At 47.7% G+C, this 16,972-nt stretch overlaps 1 protein-coding gene across 1 annotated transcript; it reads left to right on the top strand.

The window, feature by feature from the left end:
• The first annotated feature begins 10,192 nt into the window (after window positions 1–10,192).
• Window positions 10,193–15,111, top strand: LOC144700994 (cellular apoptosis susceptibility protein, putative / importin-alpha re-exporter). Its single transcript, XM_078572623.1, has 2 exons — window positions 10,193–13,147; window positions 14,840–15,111. Exon 1 carries the CDS (start codon window positions 10,282–10,284, stop codon window positions 13,144–13,146), a length of 2,865 nt encoding a protein of 954 aa, XP_078428749.1. The 5' UTR covers window positions 10,193–10,281; the 3' UTR covers window position 13,147; window positions 14,840–15,111.
• Window positions 15,112–16,972: the final 1,861 nt, after the last annotated feature.

Genomic DNA, 16,972 nt, shown 5'->3' with positions numbered 1-16,972 from the left:
TTTCGGTCTAGGATTCTTCTCCAATCTATTCTGTCATCTGCAGTTCTACGAACTTCGCTCATTTTCCTTGGCATTAACCTCTAATTCTCTCTGTTCTACAGAAGAAAAAAAATCTCTATACAATTTGAACGCACTCTCTCTGCACGTCAAACATGTTAATTACTGTCCTGGTGACGCAATTCTCATTTAGTCCATCCACAATGTTAGCCGAGCGCTTAACTCAGTATAGGGTAGGGAAGTTCTTGTTTCGTCTTCGAAAGAACAGTGTTCATTGACGAACGAACAGCCGAAAAAATCGATTGCGTTCGTGTTCATGTTCGTTCGTGTTCACTAACAATACAAAAATTTGTTAAAGTAAAACATTCTGAATAGAAGAAAGGGGGTATCAAATGAGGTTGCCCCCTTTTTATGTGTACTGTTTGAAAAAACTTGCATTGTAAATTGTAAATTGAGTTACCTGAATAATCTGGCAATGGTGTGATAGATGAAAATTGAGCATAATGTGCAAATTTGTTTGGTGATTTCAAGTTTAAATGAAGTGGCCTCATGTTAGCGTAAGTATTTGAAAAGGATACATAGTAAATTAATTTTTAAAGGCCAAGTTAGGGAAGGTTCATGTAGTTCTCTCTATTTGTAATATTGAATGTGAGAATAATAAAGTTCAGGGCTCCACATTTTATTTCTTTAGCAATATATTGTTTTTCTTAATATAAATATTATAAGATGTATTTTTTCTCCTTAATTGAGCAGATTCATATGTTAATGAATTAATTATTGAGGACAATTGGAAAAACATTGATCAGATACATATATCTGGCCCGCTGCCCATCAGGTTTTAGTGTATAAGTATCAAATATCAAACTTAAGGAGAACACCAAATTTGAACTAAATTTGTTAAATTTTAACTTCACTATAGGAATACTACATTTCATCAAAGGAATATTAGTAATGTCAATAATCTATTGCACGAAAGTAATCATTATGTTTGAAATTTTTTAATCTTGTGTATAGTTTTACCATTTCAACAGCAAGTACGTTGCTTTATTTTTTAAGCTTAAAATTATTACTTTTTAAGCTTGGCATTAGTCATTGAATGTTTAGTTGAGAGAATTAATTAGTAGATGTGAAACTACAAGCATTAATATATACTTAATGATTCAATCAGTGCAAAGATTATTTGACTTAAAACTACGGATGAACAAATATATATACTTAATTATTAATTTATACTTAATGATTCAATATACTGTGAATTTTAATATAAATATTATAAGATGAAAAAATCTTAGTTCAATTTGAAAAGTAAATAGACTGTTCTGGCAACTGAGTTTAAAAAACATCAAAGGACTTGAGAGGCAACACGATTGCCATTACGTTGGACAACAATAATCATTGTTGGAGTGAAGTTATGACGCTCCCAAAATGTGCTATCATTCCATTGATTACTCACCACTTCTCTTCCATGTGTTGTAGGTTCAAACTTGAAGTCTGCTGGCTTGAGTGAAAGAATATTTGTAAGCATGTCTTGGATTGGACAAAAATGGCTCTGTGTCACCTCTATTGGTATTGTATGTGTGTTTCATGTTGTCATCACCGTCTGATTTGGAGTTTGAGGTGACGACGAAAACAGTTGGGTCTGGGGGTTGCTTTCCTAATCTTCATTGGAGTAGTCGTACACTCTGTGGTGTGCACCTTTTTCCAGCTCCTACTCCCTCCATTGGCTCCACATGGCCGTCAATGTACCTGTTTTTTAAGAATTTACAAAAAATGTACGAGAGAAATGATGTTCCAAGGTAGTCAAAAAACATTCAGAAAGAATTGTATTTAAAACCAATGACATCCAAACGTCATGTATACCAAAATTTTGTAAGGCGACTTTTGATGATATTTATTCAACACCTAATCCATCTTGGTACCAGTTTAAAAGTTGAAAAGTAAATTATCATTGCGTTCATTTTTTATACTACAAAGAAATAAATATATGCATGATAAAAATGACATATACCTGGAATCCCCATGCTATCATCCTCCGTCTACGTTTTCTTTGTCCCAATCCTCTTCCATTAATTCGACCTCTTCAATCTCAGGTAATGACTCTGCTATGTTGCTTTCTGGATGTTGTTGCCTCAGCCAACATTTAAGATTCATTAGTACAGACATGTTTTTCGCCAAAAGTCGTGAACGTTTATACATGCAAATTCCATGTCTAGTGGAGAAGAAGCATTCAACTAGTGCACTGGATACTCAGATAGGAAGAATACTCTTGCCAAAATGGAGAGCTTAGGGAATCTCTTGCATCCATTAACTTGCCACCATAGGAGAGCATCAATCGACACAATAGACATTTGTAGGTTACTCTGTAACTCGTCGTCCACAGATGGAGTAACATATTCTTATTGTGGGAATACGTGCAAACCTCGTCTTAATGGACGGTATGTAGCTCTCATCCATCTCGGCTTCCTAGTCATAATTCATGTGTTGTTGTCGACTCACTCCGTGGCCTCCAGTGTTGTCGTCATCCCTCACATTTGTGACTTCCTCCTCATGAACATCGTTCAGAAGTCTTTGCACATATGCTACCAAGGTGTCACGTTCTTCTAGAGCAATGGAGTCTACAACTGATGCAACCGAGAAGGCAGTATTTCCTCGAACGCGAGCCTCGTACTTGGATAGTTTTGCTCTCATAGCTCTACACGTGATTTGGATGGAGGCACATTGTTCCACCGTGAGGACAACACTGTTTGGGAAAAGGCATCATTGGTATATGGTATCAATATGTTCACGAAGGTATTCATCAAGGACTTGGAACAATGATAAAACCATTGACGCCGTCACACATTTAGAGCTGCAAACAATATCTGAAGCTTCACGGAAAGGCTTTAAAATTCGAGCAAAGTGTCACCATTTGCCACTCATGTTCATCTATCACAAAGTTTTTCTCCGACGAGCTCTCTAGCTCAAAAATTGCCATCTTATACGACACCTTTCTCTTTTGATACACAACTTGCAACATTTCATGCGCTGAGTTCCATCTGATCTTCACATCCAACGCTAATTTTCTACTGTTAGGCATTGTTAATTGCGTACACCATTGGACATAACTCCTCCGTCTTTCATCTGAAGAAAGAATGGCTGCAATAATTTTACACACTCGTATAACCAAATCTCCCAAAGAGGTAGATCGCCCAACCCATTGGCTTCGTGCTTCTTCGGACACCCCGTCAATTAACACCGTTGCCTCATCGGGTGTAAGTGGGGGTGGAATTCCCAGTGCCTTCAAACCATCCTGCACAGTAAGGTTTATGGCATGCATAATACAAGGCATGTGCCGGTTTTGATCAAAGTTCAGATTTACTTTATGTATTGGGATGCAGGACGTCATCGAGGACGTCGTCCAGTCGGTACCGAGTCGATGCTCAGGTACCAAGATAGGGATGTCGGACATCGACAGAGTCATCGTCCGACGAATAAAACCCTAAAAAGGGTAATGTAACTACGATGCAAGATGAATATGTCCTATGTGTTGTATGTGCAGACCCCGACGCGATGAGAATATCGAACTCCGTGCTTCGAAGAGGGTCGCGCTGATGGCGATGGTGGCCTCTCAAACCTCGTTGGAGGGACGATGATGTCTACGGGCTGAACGAAATCAATCCATTGGGCTCACACATAACGGGCGGGCTCGTCGGTACCAGTAGAGATGCTCAATTGATTGTAGTTATCTCTGAATTTCCTCTTTCGCCTATCTAGCTCGAGCGCGGTGGAGTCAATATGAAGATATACTAGAAGGGATAAAATAATGAGTGGGCAGAGGATGATGTACCTAATCAGCGCATGGCTAGTGTGCAGATTCTTCGTCAATGGCGGCTGATGGAAATATATGTGGCCGACAAGCCAATCACACATTCCACGCCTCGTTCCATGTTCATTAATAGAACACATTCATTATAATGCACGTGTGATGCTTATAATGAAGTCCATGAATACATGATCGGACTTAGTGAATTATGATGAGATCGTAATACGGAGATCACAAGTATTTAAGCATGTGTTCTAAAAATTCCTATTCAAAGGATACGCGAGAAGGACATCGAAGTATCCGGATAGAATATCACTATCTAGCCTCACTCATATGATGAGTATGGCCGGTCCCGTAGCCATTAGTGTAGAGACACTAAGGATAGATAGTGGGTGCTCTTTAGTGGAAAGAGTTCACTGAATTGATCCGTACGAATCCCTGAATGGTATTATAATGAACTGTCAATCAGGTTGATTCACGTCACGATTGTGTAAGTGGTCCTTAGATCTGAGACACCAAAGACGTCTTGTGGACGAACAATTGTACTTCGGCTATGGCCAATGAGTCTCTAATCATGGGATTCTAAAAGGTTTTAGTTCTGGTACATCAAGAACTTCATGGAGATGACTGAGTGGTCAAGATGGGATCGTCCACCCTCGGTATAAGAGGTGACAACACAAGGAAGATGATGCAATGAAGTTCTTGGCCAAGGCAGTGAAATATCGGAGAAGAGTTCTCCGATGATTTTTGAATGCATCAATACTAACTCGGATGACCGATTAGAGTTTGACATTTGACCATAACCTAAGTCCTCCAAGGAGCGTCAAGTGGATGAGGGATTATACATACACGATAACCGATGACGAACAGATTCCATGAGTGAATCGATACACACTCCTTTATATCTTCTAGGACACGAGGTGTAGCTTGGCACTCCACGTGTCGGAGTCTCAACTTATCGATTGGGTTAAATCCATCTGACATTAATTAATCTATATAATAATATAGTTACTTAATTTGGAAGGCCAATAAAGGTTATTGGGTCGCTGGAGTCGTTAACTAGGCTGATATATGGGCCTAGAGGGTCACACGCAAACGGTCTTTTGGATGTCGGAAGATATACTTAAGTTTTGGGGGTTCTTATAAATAGGTGAAGGCCCTGAACGAAATTCACCTAGGCCAGAATTGTTCAGAGGCCTTCCCCTTCTTCTCCACTCTCCCCACACCCCTCTCCATGCCCAATGCGATTGGAACGGCGTAACGGCGACGGTGGAGGTAGAACGGGGCTCATCAAGGAGAAGGAGGAGATTCGACGTGTCGAGGATCGCGTGGATACGTCTAGAGGCTGCGCATGTGAGCAGCTCAACTCGTCTTACTCCAGGATCCAAGAAATCACGGATGCGATCCGTGCAAAGGTACTTCATTTTAATATTTTTGTTGATGTCGTTCGATTCGTTGAAGTCTTTCGCTGCAAATCATTTTCATTTATTCATCCATGTCAAGGCCTCTAGAACGCAACACTCCTTCTCCTCCCCCTTTTTTTTCTCTCAAGAGGGTGAGACCAAGAAACACACAACACAAAATTCACTTCGATATTTCTTGGTCTAAGGCTCTCCTAGGGCGCCCCTCTTCCTTTATAAGGGGAGGTTAATGGGCCCTAGGAGAACCCATAAAGGGGGGGAGAGGTATTGGTCCATGATGTAATACGTGGAATGCCGGGATCAGTGGCACGTATTACGTCACGGTGATGTGAAGAATTTGATAATGTTTTAGTGAGTTGCAAGTTTAAGTGACTCTAACTGAGCAATACAAGGGCGACCGGCTAAGGGGACGATGCAGTAATTCCTCAAAGATGGTAAAGGTCAAGATAGACTCCTAGTGACCCTCTAAACCACTAGAAAACCTTTGATGAGAGAGGCATTTTACGGCTCGAAGGAGTTCACCTTTTGTGTCAGAGAATTCTAGTCATCTATCGCAACGATTTTCCCTACCTCTTGACAGATGATGGCTATCCTATTCGACAATTCAGTTTAACGGCAGTGGAAATGATAGCGGAAGACGGCACTGCAAGAAGTAACAATATTGTAAACAAAGGGGTGAGTTGATAGAGAACCTGGCAGGAGTCACCATTGATTCGTAGGAATGTCGAGGGTTGACAGCGTCTGATGGTGCTCGACTGGAAGAAGACGGTGGCACAGGCGGCGTGAGGGCACCAACAAGAACGACCAGGGCTCACGGCGGCATGATGATGGGACGGTGGGAGATGGTAGGCACGGCGCACGCGATCGGCGCAGAGCGCGCGCGCGGCGGGCTGTGCAGGCACGACGCACGCGTGCGGCAAGGATGTACGGGCGCGGCATGCGTCCGGAGCGGGGATGCGGAGCGCACGGGGCACGGGCCGTCCGCACGCTCTCGCGACACAGGGTGGTGCACGGGCTGTTTGTGGCGCACGGGCGCAATCCGTTTGCATGGACTGGCGACGCGCGGCAGCACACGGTGGCTTGGGGCGCGCTGTGAAGCTGGATGCACTGACAGCGCGGAGCAGCGGCACGATGGGAACGGCTCGCACACGCTGAGGGGACGACGCGAGGCAGCAAGATCCTGAAATTCTTGATGAATAATCGCCAAGAAACAGATCCTGAAGATTGATTCTTGGAGAACAATGGGAGGGGTCGACCGGCGGCGATGCGTGACACAGAGTGATCTCGATGTGGGCAACGACGGTGACGAGGGACATTGGTGGCATGGACGCCAATGCTTCGACACTGGACGCACACGTCCCTATGCACGTCATGACACGTCGCTAGAGGCAGATCAACAACTACCCTTTGGCGTGACATGAAGCACGTCTCTAATTTCTCGTCATTTTTTCTTTCCTCCAAGGCCTGTATATAAAGGCCATTGTTTTCAAGAAACACTTAGGCAATCATAATTCAAGAATCGAGTTTTTGTTTAACTCTTCTTGGAGGACTGCCCAGCCTCCCCTATCCTTCTTCTTACCCTAGTGCCGCTGCCGCTGCCGCCATCGTCGTCGTCGCCGGCCATCCACCCGATCGTCTCCTCCACCCCCTTCTCTCCTTCTCTCCTTCTCTCTCTCCCTCTCTCCTTCTCTCTCTCCCTCTCTCTTTCTCTCTCTCCTTCGCCCTCCTAGGTTGCCCTAGAACGTCCAAGGTCACCCATCAAGGTCCACCTAGGGTCGCCTCAGGACGCCGAGAGCCACCCATCAAGGCCCGCCCAGGGTTGCCTCAGGCTGCCCACGCAGGGCTGCCCAAGGCCGCCTAGAGCCGCCCATCAAGGCCCGCCTAGGGTTGCCTCAGGCCGCCCACGCAGGGCTGCCCAAGGCCGCTCAGAGCCGCCCATCAAGGCCCCCCCGGGCCACCTCAGGCCGCCCATCAAGGCAGCTCTCGAAGGGCAGGCGCCCCAGGCCGCCGCCCAGAGCGCCCCAGGCTGCCAGTCAGTGCCGCACACGCTTGTGCCACTGACGCCGTCCGATGCTTCGAGCCGCGCGCGCTACGTGAGCTCCGGGTGCGCTGCACGCCCTCCGCGCACCCAGCACCGGCGCTCCGTGCGCTCCGCGCACCCTACATGCGCTTCGCGTGCGCAGGTATCCGCCCACACCTGAATCTACAACCACGACATCAACTCACTACCAGGGTCGTTCAACGCCCCGAACGCCCAGACTCCTTCGTCCAGTGGGCCGCTCAACGCCTGCATTCGCCCAGCCTCGTCACGATCGGAATTTCCCACATCCTCTTCATGCACTACGGTGCCAAGGTACGCATGAACTCTTTGGTGTCGAAATTGTTCTCCGTCCAGTGTTTTCTCGAGAAGTTTCCACTGCCGTCAGAATTAGATTTGGTTTGGATTTCCACTTCTTCTCTCTCTTTCTCGAGTGTTTCTTTGCGACGCGAATTCAGATATTGATTTCGGTGTTTAGGCATCATCGCGGTGGGGGAAGACAGTACTCCCGCCCTCGATAAGGGTCGGAGCTGCACCACCTGATTGTCATCGGTTTTAAAGTCCGAATTCGACCGTGTGATTTCTGTGGCTGTTTTATCCCTCCAGTATCCGATCCATCCCTAGTAGTCCATGTACCCGAAGTTTGTCCCCTCAACCCAGTCGTCCATTCCTTCATCGTCCATTCTGTAGCCGTCCTACGTCAGACATGATCTCGACGTACTTGGAAGACTACACCTATCTAATCTCTCTAAGGCAAGAAGGAAAGAAAGAACATTCAATTTTCAAATCTCAAACAAGTTTGTCTCTCACTTGGGCATGCCATCTCCTTATATAGGGAGGATGGGTGCCAAGTGGCCGTTCCTAGAAGAGGAAACAATCACGAGACGAAGTCCTCCTCTAAACAAGCATTACATTGACAAAAAGTAACAGACGAGGACCAATACGACGGCCTAATCCGATTGTCCAACGAAATTAAAATTACAATCAAACAATAAGGGAAAACTTACGAATGACTTTATGTCGGATACTTGAAGTCGGGATCGCGAGCGTTGGCACGAGCGGCTCGGTGTAGTTGAGTTCATCCCGTGTCGGTGTCGTCATGATGGTCCCCCATCAGTCCATTAAGGGGGGCCCTTATATAATGGGCCCCCATTACAAAAATGAAGGGAAATAAAACATAAAAGGAAGGGGGAAAAGGGAGGGGAGTCCAAATGACTAAGGACCCCTTCCACATAACAACATAGACACATGGACAAAACGACGAACGCGTCGCGATCCAACGAAAGCAACTTGACAAGTCTGAAAAATACGAGACCCAACTAACGAAGAAGACGAGAAATCAAAACAGGATGAAATGAGCATAATTCACCCGGTAGTCGACTATGATGGCGGCGAAGCGGATGACACCTTTGACGATTCAAGATGGTGTGCGTCATCGTACTGCATTAGTCAACGATGTAATCATCTATCTATTGTTACTTGCGTTGTCCGTCGTTAGAGCAGTTACTTTCTTCCCCAGACCAAAGTCGACCAACACCTCTAAGAGAAGTTTGCGAGGTAACTCCCGTTATGTGGACCATCAATTTTCTTTACCGCCAGGACATATTCTTCAAGTCTCCATTCTTCTGTGATTCCCAATAAGGGAATCATATTTTCACTTGTCCATGCGTCTACTATTAGGCAAACACTTCTAACATTTGATAGTGAGCATACCGGCTTTTGCTTCTCTTGCCCGAAGAAGGCCTTCGCGTATTCATAAATGGTCTTTAAGCGTGGTATTCTAATCTTATGGTGTGCAAAATATAGCAACATCTCTCTAAAACTTTTGTCGTCAATGATAGACCATGCTTGGTTTGTGAGACATATAAATCTGGTGAGCATCTCCGTTGTTCTCTCAAATGTGATACCTAGTAAGAAGGTATTTTGCCCCACGGGCGAACCCAACATTCCAACAATAGATTGTTAACCTCAAGAGAAGCATGTTCGCGAATGAACGAAAATTTTCTTCGCAACTCTAACTCGGCATTATTTTCTAGAATTTCTCTTCCTCCACATCATGATTACCAATTTCTTGCTTCCATCATGATGATCATCATCGGAGAAAGAAGAAGGAAGCAAGATCTGATGGCGATCTTTCCGGAAGCTTCATATGCGGTACTTTCAACTCCAATGGCGATCTCATAGGCGATCTGACAGTGATCTCAACTCCAAACGTGATCGATCAAAACCGAATTCGAACAGTTCGGATCGAATTTGAACATTTCGGATCAAAATTAGAACACTTCCAACCAAACTTGAACAGTAAGGACCGAAATTCGAACAGTTCGGACCGAATTCAAACAGTTCGCACCGACTTCGAACAGTTCTAATCAAAATTAGAACAGTTCGAATCAAAATTACAACAGTTCAAATCAAAATTAGAACATTTCGGATCTAAATTAGAACAGTTCCGATCGAAATTAGAACAGTTCGAATCGAAATTAGAACATTTCGGATCGAAATTAGAATCAGTTCGAATAAAAATTAGAACAGTTCGAATAAAAATTAGAACAGTTCGAATAAAAATTAGAACAGTTCGAATCAAAATTAGAACAGTTCGAATCAAGTTTAGAAACAGTTCGAATCGAATTAGAAACAGTTTGAATCGAATTAGAAACAGTTCGGATCGAAGTTAGAACATTTCAGATCGAAGTTAGAACAGTTCGAATCGAAATTAAAACAGTTCGAATCAAAATTAGAACAGTTCGAATCGAAATTAGAACAGTTCGAATCGAAATTAGAACAGTTCGAATCGAAATTAGAACATTTCGGATCAAAATTAGAACATTTCGGATCAAATTCCACCCGTTGGAAGATGCGGATCCGATCGGACCCGATAGGGCGCTCTCCGCCGACTTGCTTGCTTTTTTGAATAAGAAGAGAGTCTCTCCCTTGTAGGCCTGTCTTCCTCAGTACTTAGTTTCGCGGAGAGGGAGGAAGAGGGCTGTGGGGGAGTGGAGGATCTAGGGTTTTTCGGCAGAGCCATGGAGGAGGGGGGCATCACGCTGGAGCAGCTCTCGCTGTGGTTCGGCAGCACGCTGTCGCCGCTGCCGGAGCCGCGGCGGAGGGCGGAGGCGGAGCTGGCCCGCGCTGCGGACTTGCCGGGCTTCTCCCTCGCCGTCCTCCGCCTGGTCGCCGAGCCCGCCGCCGACGACCACGTCCGGCACGCGGCGGCGGTCCACTTCAAGAACCTCCTCCGAACCCGCTGGTCGCCCCGCGGCGAGTCCCCCCCCAACCCCATTCCGCCCCCGGACAAGGACCAGATCAAGGCCGTCCTCGTCGGGTTCATGCTCGCCTCCCCGCCCCGCGTCCAGAGCCAGCTCAGCGAGGCCCTCGCCGCGGTCAGCGCCCACGACTTCCCCCGCGGCTGGCCCGCCCTCCTCCCCGAGCTCGTCGCCTCGCTTCGCTCCGCCGCCGCCGACTACCGCGCCGTCGTCGGCCTCCTCGGCGCCGCCAACGCCATCTTCAAGAAGTTCCGCTCCGCCTTCGGCAGCGACACCGACACCCGCCTCGACCTCAAGTACTGCCTGGACGGCTTCGCCGCCCCCCTCCTCGAGATCTTCCTCAAGACCGCCCGCCTCATCGACTCCTCCGCCGAGCCCGCCGTCCTCCGGCTCATGTTCGAGGCGCAGCGGCTCTGCTGCCGGATCTTCCTCTCCCTCAACTCCGTCGAGCTCCCCGAGTTCTTCGAAGACCACATGAAGGAGTGGATGGCGGAATTCAAGCACTACCTCGCCGCCGCCTTCGCGCCGCCGCTCGAGGCGGACGGCACCGTCGACGCCCTCCGCGCTGCCGTCTGCGAGAACCTCCAGCTCTACATGAGGATCAACGAGGAGGAGTTCCAGAGCTACCTCCCCGACTTCGTCTCCGTCGTCTACAACCTCCTGACGACGCCGTCGCCGGGGCGGGAGCGCCTCGTCGTCGCCGCCATCAGATTCCTCACCACGGTCAGCACCAGCGTCCACCACGGCCTGTTCGGGAGCCCGGACGTGCTGCCGCGGGTCTGCCGGAGCGTCGTCTTCCCCAACGTGAAGGCCGGCGACGAGGACGACGAGCTCTTCGAGATGAATCACGTGGAGTTCATCCGGAGGGACATCGAAGGCAGCGACGCCGACACGAGGCGGCGGATCGCCTGCGAGCTGCTCAAGGGGATCGCCGTCAATTACAAGGAGCAAGTCATGGCCATCACTTCCGAGCAGATTGAGAGGTTTCTGGCTTCGTATCAGGCGAACCCGGCGGAGAATTTCAAGGACAAGGACGCCGCCATCTACCTCGTCGTCTCCCTCGCCAACGTCGGGCATCTCATCAACACGGAGAGCTTCTTCGCCGCAGCCATCGTCCCCGAGCTCAAGGCCGCCGACGTGAACGCCGCGCCGCTGCTCAAGGCCGGAGCTCTCAAGTTCTTCACCGTCTTTCGAAGCCAGATTCCCAAGCAGACTGCCGTGCTTCTTCTCCCGGACTTGATCAGGTTCCTGGGGGCAGAGTCAAACGTGGTGCACTCCTACGCAGCGAATTGCATCGAGAAGCTGCTCACGGTGAGAGACGGCGGGCTCCTCAGGTACACGGCGGCCGACGTCGGGCCATTCCTGCTGCCCCTCATGACCAACCTCTTCAATGCCCTGAGGTTTCCAGAGTCCCAGGAGAACCCCTACGTGATGAAGTGCATCACCCGGGTGCTCAGCATTGCGGAGATCGGCAACGACGTCGTCCTCCCCGCCGTTCAAGGATTGGTCTCCGTGCTGGGGGAGGTCTGCAAGAACCCCAAAGACCCCGTCTTTAACCACTACCTCTTCGAAGCCATTGCTGCTCTCATCAGAAGGACCTGCGACAAGGACCCGTCTCTTGTGAGAGTGTTTGAAGAGAACTTGTTCCCAGCATTGCAGAACATCTTGGCAAAGGATATCTCAGAGTTCTGGCCTTATGCATTCCAGATTTTCTCTCAGTTGGTGGACATCAACCCTCCGCCGCTGTCGCCGACTTACTTGCAGCTCTTCGAGGTTTTGCTCAGGGCTGATCCTTGGACGAGGCCGGCGAGCGTGCCGGCGCTGGTCAGGCTTCTCCGGTCTTACCTTCGGAAGGTGCCCGGCGAACTCAACAGGGAGGGAAGGCTGAGCAGCGTGCTGGGTATATTCAAGAGCTTGGTGTCAGTTTCCAGCACGGAAGAACAAGGGTTCTTTGTCATTAACACGGTGATAGAGAATCTGCAGCACGAATTCCTCGCGCCGTATCTCGGGCATGTCTGGAGCGTGCTCTTCACGCGGTTGCAGGCTCGGCAGGCAGTGAGATTTGTGAAGCTTCTCATCATTTTCATGTCTCTGGTTCTGGTCAAGCTCGGACCTGCGGTCCTCGTGGATTCGATTAACTCGGTGCAGGGAAACTTATTCACCACCCTTGTGGAGAAGTTCTGGGTTCCGCATTTGAAGCAGATCACTGGGTTTCTGGAGGTGAAGCTGACTGCGTACGCCTCGACAAGGCTGCTCTGTGAGTATCCTGTGTTCCTGGACGGCGCGGCGGGTGAGGTTTGTGGGAAGATGGTGGACAGTTTGATAACTCTGCTGTCGAGGCCGGAGGAGGAGAGGGTGGAGGAAGAGATTGACGTGGCGGCGGGAGTGGGGGGCGTGTCTGGGCATTCCTTTGCTTTTGCAAGGTTGCAGAATGCAGGAAAGAAGGATGAGGATCCGCTGGCTGATGTGGTGAAGGACTCAAAGCAGTTTTTCGTCAGCTCGCTGGGTAGGCTTTCTGCGCTGTCGCCGGGCAAGTATCCTGCGCTGATTGCCACCTACGTCGATGCGGCGAACCAAGCAGCTCTGAGTGAGCTGTGCAAGACATACAACTGTGCAATAGTTTGAAGTGAGTTTCTTTTCTTTGTTGGAGATTTTTTATCCTATTGCTTGTTCTCTTTATAAAGATTTACTCTACACATGCCATCATCTATTGTTTCCCGTTTTGCTGTATGTTCCCTGCGCTGTTCTTGATTGTTTCTTGGCAGACAATTGAGTTAAGTGGTCATTCCCTCTTTATTTGGGTGGCTTTTTGTCAAATTGTATATCTCTACTTGCCTACTCTAAGGCAGTTAGAGTGCAGTGAAGACAAAGCAATTCAAACGACTTTGCGAGTCATTTTCTTTTCGCTCTTCCTCCTCCTTTCTCTCGTTTTACTTTTGAGCTGTTTTTGTTCCATCTTTAAACCCCAGAAAAGAAAATCCAATCATGGAGGCTGAACAGTCTAGGAAAGCTGTGTAACAGGCATTGACTTCTTTGGTTTACCATCTTCTTTAGATAATCTCTTCACTACCTCTAAGCAATGGCTGGTTGGTAGATTTTTTATGAAGAATGACGGGTTCCTGTTGCGATCCTGGTTGAAATGAGGATCGAACTAATGATCGGATGTGAAAATGCCAAGAATTCTTATGAAAAGTAATCACCAAGAAATCGTATTCATGAAGTCCAAGAACGGATCACAAGAATCTGGTGAGGAAGAAGGGATGGAGAATCAGTGACAGAATCGGATCGATTCGCTCTGCCTAGCGACATTGGGAGCATCTCCCTCTGTTGCTCCCCTTCAAGATTTTTTTTTTGAAGAAAGATAAGAGAGATCACATGTGATATGGCTCCTCTTTTTAGATTGATATGTTCTTGGGAGAACTGTATCAGTTCCGTTCTCGGTTTATAAATAGGTTCCATGGTTTATTTCTAGTATAGTACAGGGACGCGGACAAGTCGATTTTTCCGTCCCGGGATGAAAATATAGTCCCATCTGAGGATACTGGACGAATTTCGGGACGACAGTTCGTCCCGGGGACCACCGGACGTGATGGTTTTCGTCCCGTGGGAAGAAAAAATCGTCCGTCTGGAGGTCTCCGGAGGATGGACGGACGAATCTGGACCGAAAATCGCCGGATTCACATCCGATGGTTGAGATGTTGCCATGTGGCCTCGCTATTACAATTTGCATCAAAGTCCCTGTATTTTAAGATATATTAATTTATTAAAATATAAAATGTATTTTTTCGTCCGGGACAAATTTCGGGACGAAAATTCGTTCCAGGAGGACTGGACGGGACGAAAAACCGTCCCGAGATTATTTGACGGGATGTTTTTTTGTCGGTGGACGAAAAACCGTCCTGTCCTTCATCCCTGAGCTAACATCAGACATAGGACGGGACGAAATTCATCCCGTCCCGTCCTTTGTCCACGTCCGGGACGATCTGGAGCTATAATTTCTAGACTTTATAGTAGAGGTCTGGAAAAAATTTAGGGCATAGAAAGCAATTTCAATCTCCAACCCCTCTATATGGGTTTTTCTGCCATTCATCTGCTTGGTGTATTTTGGTCATTCCTTTTGATTAGTGATAGCTCCACTGCTGAAGCCAAGACTAAAGAACTGAAGTTGCAGCTTTTGCTCATCTCTTGTAATTTGAAGATCCCATCATTCTAGTTTCTTCGCCAGCTGTAATTTAGTTCTCTATTTTTAATAACACTGTTGAATTATCCATGCGGACAGTATTCAGTTATCTAATATTTCATTTTTCTTTGTGTATAGGCCGAATTCCCTGTCCTATCCCAGATTTTATTTTGCGGCAGCTATGTGTTCATGTGGATGAATGATAATGAGTCTCTACAGATGCCATTGAGTTTGTGTCACCCTTTTTCTTCTCCGTTATGGGCTGCAGGCTCTTTGAGGGTTTTTTTGTCTTTTATTTGTACATTTCAGTATTTTCATGTTTCTCTCTTCCTCCATCCATCCATCCATCCATCTATCTATCCATGCATCCAATTGAAACACTTCAATGAAGAATGATGATTATCTGCCCACTTTTTTTTCTGATGAAAAGAGGAAAGATCACCCGAAATCAATGATCAACCCAGACTATCTCCCCACTTGGGCTGTTGGGAAGACAAAGATTAAGGTAATATCATGCTCACTTTCTCTCTACCATGCGAAGATTAAGGCCTCTGATGGTCACTTTCTCTTGTTCTTCCTAATTAGGGATGGTCCTTTCATGCGACCGGTGAGTAAGATGTGTGATGTGCGGTCCGGTTCGATTTTTTGGGCCGCACAGCGAACACTTGCATAGTACTTGGCACCGTGCAACAGGCATGGGCCTGTGCGGTGCGAATGTGCGATGCTGTGCGATTTTTTTTAAGCTTTCAAATGCGGCGGCAACTCTCTCTCGTTAGGCTCTCTCTCGTGCTCTTCTCTCTCTCTCATTAGTCTCTCTCTCACGCTCTTTTCTCTCTCATACCTCTCTCTCCCTCTCTCGCGCTCTTCTCTCTCTCTCATTCCCCTCTCTCCCTCTTTCTCTCTTGGTCTCTTCTTTCTCTCTCGTTCCTCTCTGTCCCTCTTTCTCTGCTGCGCTCTTCATTCTCTCTCTCTATTGCTCTTCTCTCTCTCTCTCTGGCGTTCTTCTCTCTCTCTCTCTCTCCTCTTTCTCTCTGGCGCTCTTCTCTCTCTTTCTCTCTCTCTCTCTTCTCTTTCTCTCTAGCTCTCTCCTCTCGCTCTCTCTCTCTCTCTCTCGCTCTTCTCTTTCTCTCTGGCGCTCTTCTCTCACTCTCTCGTTCCTCTCTCTCTCTATCGCTCTTCTCTCACTCTCTCGTTCCTCTCTCTCTATCGCTCTTCTCTCACTCTCTCGTTCCTCTCTCTCTCTCTATCGCTCTTCTCTTTCTCTCTGTTGCTCTTCTCTTTCTCTCTGGCGCTCTTCTCTCACTCTCTCGTTCCTCTCTCTCTCTCTCTATCGCTCTTCTCTCACTCTCTTGTTCCTCTCTCTCTCTCTCTATCGCTCTTCTCTCACTCTCTCGTTCCTCTCTCTCCCTCTCTGGCGCTCTTCTCTCACTCTCTCGTTCCTCTCTCTCCCTCTCTGGCGCTCTTCTCTCACTCTCTCGTTCCTCTCTCTCTCTCTATCGCTCTTCTCTCACTCTCTCGTTCCCCTCTCTCTCTCTCTATCGCTCTTCTCTCACTCTCTCGTTCCCCTCTCTCTCTCTCTATCGCTCTTCTCTCACTCTCTCTCTATCGCTCTTCTCTTTCTCTCTGGCGCACTTCTCTCGCTCTCTCGTTCCTCTCTCTCTCTCTCTCTGGCGCTCTTCTGTCTCTTTCTCTCTCTATCTCTCCTCTTTCTCTCTGGCGCTCTTCTCTCGCTCTCTCGTTCCTCTCTCTCTCTCTCTGGCGCTCTTCTGTCTCTTTCTCTCTCTCTCTCTCCTCTTTCTCTCTGGCGCTCTTCTCTCGCTCTCTCGTTCCTCTCTCTCCCTCTCTGGCGCTCTTCTCTTGCTCTCTCCTTCCTCTCTCTCTCTCTATCGCTCTTCTCTTTCTCTCTGGCGCTCTTCTCTCGCTCTCTCGTTCTTCTCTCTCTCTCTCTGGCGCTCTTCTCTCTCTTTCTCTCTCTCTCTCTCTCTCCTCTTTCTCTCTGGCGCTCTTCTCTCGCTCTCTCTCTCCTCTTTCTCTCTGGCGCTCTTCTCTCGCTCTCTTGTTCCTCTCTCTCTCTCTATCGATATTCTCTTTCTCTCTGGCTCTCTCCTCTCGCTCTCTCTCTCTCGCTCTTCTCTTTCTCTCTGGCGCTCTTTTCTTTCTCTCTTTTTCCTCTCTCTCTCTCTCTCTCGCTCTTCTCTTTCTCTCTGTTGCTCTTCTCTTGCTCTCTCGTTCCTCTCTCTCTCTCTCTCTCTGGCGCTCTTCTCTCGCTCT

The sequence above is a fragment of the Wolffia australiana genome, chromosome 3 (genome assembly GCF_029677425.1).
Source record: "Wolffia australiana isolate 7733 chromosome 3, ASM2967742v1".
Taxonomy (NCBI): domain Eukaryota; kingdom Viridiplantae; phylum Streptophyta; class Magnoliopsida; order Alismatales; family Araceae; genus Wolffia; species Wolffia australiana.
Note: the sequence above shows the minus strand (reverse complement) of the source record. Positions and strands in the feature narration are given on the sequence as shown.

Excerpts from the sequence above, each read along its gene's own strand:
- LOC144700994 (XM_078572623.1), top strand. The coding sequence starts at position 10,282 with ATGGAGGAGGGGGGCATCACGCTGGAGCAGCTCTCGCTGTGGTTCGGC.